Below are 4,067 nucleotides of genomic sequence, written 5' to 3'. Positions count from 1 at the left end.
ATCTGGAAGGCAGGTTCTAAATTCCCTTTCTGAATATTAGCTAAATCTGGAAAGGAAAAGTCAATTTCTGCTTCCATGGCTCAGAAGTGGAAATCCTCCTATGTGCCTGGTACTGTATCTAAAGCTGCCCAGGTCCAGTAGAGCCTCCCCTCCCTTACTTTTCATTTCAAATTGTAGTGGGATCCACATACCTCCCTTGCTAGGCTTCAGATAGCGAGCGGCACTGTCAATTTAGTCCACCCAATTCCTTCTTTGGGGGCTGCAAGGTGAAGTCACACCAGTATCCCTAATCCAGTCTGGGGATGTCTTCTGAAAGGGCTATCTGGGCCAAAGCCTTCTACTCTTTGGGCACACTTGTTCCCCATTCACAGTGCCATCCCACTCTAGTGGTGACCTCTCCATTCAGAGCAAGCTGCAGCTTAAAGTTTCAGCTACCATACTCCCTCCCCCTCCCTTTCCTGTTGATAGCAGCCAAGGGAATGCTGGAAAATGTAGTTCTTTCCCTGATCCAGGGCTGGCTCTATAGGCAGGGAGCTAACAAAGAAACTACAGCTCGCAGGGCCCCCTGTTGGTTCTCAGCTTCCAGGCTGGATCCCTGCTGGCTACTGCCCCTGAAAATGGGCAGCCCCAAGCAGCTGCTTGATTTGCTGGTGCCTAGAGCCGCCCCTGCTTATCTATATATATATGAATTTAAAACTGTAGCAAGAACTACAAAAAACACATTTAGCAAGCATTCTTAAGGGAAGATATGCATAAGGCCTAGAGCTTAGGATATGTACTCTTTCACAATTTCAACTAAATATTGCAATGATGACAACATTTGCATGCATATAACACCCCCATACACTCAAGCACTCAAAATGCCTATGCCAAGGCCTATGGAGATCAGTTACTTCTATTCACCAGTTTCAGAGATACCGAAACTGTAGAAGAAATTTAGGAAAGGAGTATAGTAAAATAGCAAATCTTTAATTTGACCAGGACATACCCATCCTCTTGCAAAACATATAACAAGCTCTTAAATGACAAGAGAGTCTTCATTTTAATACTTCATCTCAAAGACAGCCTCTCTAACACCCCAGTATTTGCTAAAGATGATTTTATCAGCAATGACTCAGAAGTAGAACTGCACAAAAATTCAGAGTTGAACTGGTCTTTTCAATCAACATTTCTCATGGAAATTTGTCAGTGTTGATTTTTTTTTTCATTTTTCACAAATAATGAATGCCTATATTTTTAAAACTGAAAATATTGAGATGGTTAACAAGATTTTTCTTTTACCAAAAAATCTGCTGCTTAGTAAATGAAAAATATCAGTAATCATTTTATAGTGCTTTCAGTAAACAAAACAAATGAAAATCTGGTTCCTTTCAAAATGAAGAAAACTTTTTACATCTTCATGAAAATAGGTTTTCACTTTTTGACCAGCTCCACTGAGAAGAAAGAATGGTAAATGCTAGGTCATTTGCTGCAGGGCTTGGGATTTCTCAGAAGTTCAGCCAAGACTTGATTCTGATTAACCTGAGCAGGGAATAAGTTGGCATAGAGCTGAGGTTATATTGGTTAAGAAAGATTACCATATATTACCTCTAGATCTGTAATTTTCACTTGATATGTAAAGCATTTTTTTTTTGCTGAACCAATAGTAGGTGGTGGTTTCCAGTTAATTTTAATCCTTCTGCTTTCAAGTGATATAGACACATTGATTGGAGGGTTCAGTTTCTCTGAGAATAAACAAAAACAGAATATTTCATGTTCTTTCAGCAAGCAGGCATGTGAATGGAATGCAGTATACTGGCAGACTGCAGCTTCTGTTTGGCAGTTTCAGTCAAAGTAAAGTACGCTGTTCACCTTTTGGTTAGGTAATCACAGTAGTCTAATGTAGCTTAAAGCTAAACTAAAATGTGTTGCTGCACAAGTTTTCCTAGGCTCTGAACAAAGAATTCACACCAGAAATAAGTTCAAAGGTCCACATAATGATCTCAGTTACAGTGTAAATCTGAGGTGAAGCCAGTAAATCCCAGTGATGTAAATCTGTGTAAATGAATTCAGAATCTGGGTCAGTGTAGATGAGAATAAACATGGTGGGCCATCTTCTGAAATAAATTATAGTGGTGTCAATCTGGAGTGCCTGTACCAATAATTCTGTTGCTCAGTTATCAGTTGAGTTCATAAATTCTTAGAGTTTAAGGCCTCTAGAGGGACCATAAGATCATCTAGAGTTATTCCAGATTTATGGCAGTGTAACTGAGGTTTGAATACAACCCTTTAGGTTCATAATATAAAAAGTGGCTACGTATTTATTGTAACTGAGATGTGAACTAGAACCAACCAGGAAACTACCCAGACCTTTTATGAGAAGCTTTCCCTCCTCTTCTCCAGGTTTAATCCATTGAAGTAAATTAATAAAAAACTTATTGGATCAGCCATAATTATCAACAGAGTTACAAATAGCACTCACTGAAACTCTTCAACTAAAACATTTTCCATCAAAAGGTTTCAATGAAAATTCATTTTTAAAAAATGAATATTGCCAATAAGTGTAGTTTAAAATCTTCCTTTTTTATTTAAACCCCAACATGAAAATTTTATGGATTTGGTTTTTAGTTTTTGTTTTTATTTTCCCTTTTGTGGTTGCAAAAGGGGATAAAAGAAATAAAGAGGATTAAAATAGGGGGAACACAGCGATAGGGGAAGAAATTAGGAGAAATGAAAACTTCAAAAACAAAAATGTTCTATGAAAATGTTCATAAAGTGTTCTAAACTAAAAATCATTACTTTTCAAATTGTGCAGGACAGAAATGATTTTGAAACATCTGCATTTTTTTTCACAAAACAATCATTACCATTTTTCGAACAGCCTTAATTAAAAAGTGATTTATATAAGAGATTCTTTGATTTTTGATCTTTATGTCAAACTCCTACAAATGTCAATGCATTATAAAAGCAGAATATACTCCTTTGAATGTAGTGAGTCATGCTTTTTCCCCTCTCTCCCCTGTAGGAAATCACAAGCAATTGAACATTTCACAATGCTAGGCAATAATGAAAACACCTACCTAGTCTTTGAGGTGTAAATTTTTTGTAATAGGAATGGTTTTCTGAACTGTTGCTTAGTTCCTTTACAGTTATATTAAATCTGATTTTATTAGCGTGATTAAAATATACTTCTTTCATGTGACATCCAATGTTTTTGTTCTTTGCATTTGTTAAATATAGTTGGCATTGAAACTCTTCTCTACTGTGCCTGTAGGAAGCAAATAGAAGTAATGTAAAACTCGGATGATTTTTTAATAATATTTTGTGCTTGTTTTAACAGGATCCTTACCTGTAGGAAAGAAAATACTGAGCATCCTCAGGAGCTTCTGTTTTAATGTCCCAGGTACAATTTAAATAGGAAATGTTATATATGACGCATGAGAAATTTTGGATATATACTGCAACCAAAAAATAAAGAAAGAAAAGAGAAGGATATTAGCATGTTGCTTGTTTTACATTAATTCTTGAAGTGATTGGTGCCAGTACAAATCCAGGAGAGAGACAGAGAGGGAGAGAGGGATCCAAGTTTCTAGAATTGAGTTAAAGGATATGCCTGCCTTTGCCTCATAGGGCATTGGGAACATTTCTATTCCTATTGCCAGAAGTCCCTTTTGAGACATTTGCAGAAACACTCAATAATTCCTATTCCAGTAGCTTAAGGAGCCCTCCTGGGATTCCCCAGGAACCATGTGCTATGGGACTTCCATAATCCATTCAGTTGCTAGGGAAGTCCAAGAGGATTGTGGGGTGCTTCTGTGTCAGAGACCTGGTCTACACTATGCGTTTAAACCGAATTTAGCAGCGTTAAACCGATTTAACCCTGCACCCGTCCACACAACGAGGCCCTTTATATTGATATAAACCAATTTAAACCAATTTCTGTACTGCTCCTCGAAGAGAGGAGTAGCGCTGAAATTGGTATTGCCATGTCGGATTAGGGTTAGTGTGGCCGCAAATCTACGATATTGGCCTCCGGGTGGTATCCCACAGTGCACCATTGTGACCTCTCTGGGAAGCAATCTGAACTC

General features: G+C 37.7%; 1 protein-coding gene across 2 annotated transcripts in view; it reads right to left on the bottom strand.

Annotated features, from left to right (window-relative positions):
• LOC116820671 (interleukin-5 receptor subunit alpha-like) overlaps window positions 1-4,067 on the bottom strand; it is a 32,279-nt gene that overhangs the window by 14,419 nt on the left and 13,793 nt on the right. For both annotated transcript variants that reach the window (XM_032773310.2, XM_032773312.2), the window contains exons 5-7: window positions 3,329-3,437; window positions 3,060-3,247; window positions 1,588-1,724 (exon numbers count right to left, since the gene is read on the bottom strand). In XM_032773310.2, the coding sequence (XP_032629201.1) occupies window positions 1,588-1,724; window positions 3,060-3,247; window positions 3,329-3,437 (434 nt within the window). The remainder of the gene's footprint in view (window positions 1-1,587; window positions 1,725-3,059; window positions 3,248-3,328; window positions 3,438-4,067) is intronic.

The sequence above is a fragment of the Chelonoidis abingdonii genome, chromosome 1 (genome assembly GCF_003597395.2).
Source record: "Chelonoidis abingdonii isolate Lonesome George chromosome 1, CheloAbing_2.0, whole genome shotgun sequence".
NCBI classification, from domain to species: domain Eukaryota; kingdom Metazoa; phylum Chordata; order Testudines; family Testudinidae; genus Chelonoidis; species Chelonoidis abingdonii.
Note: the sequence above shows the minus strand (reverse complement) of the source record. Positions and strands in the feature narration are given on the sequence as shown.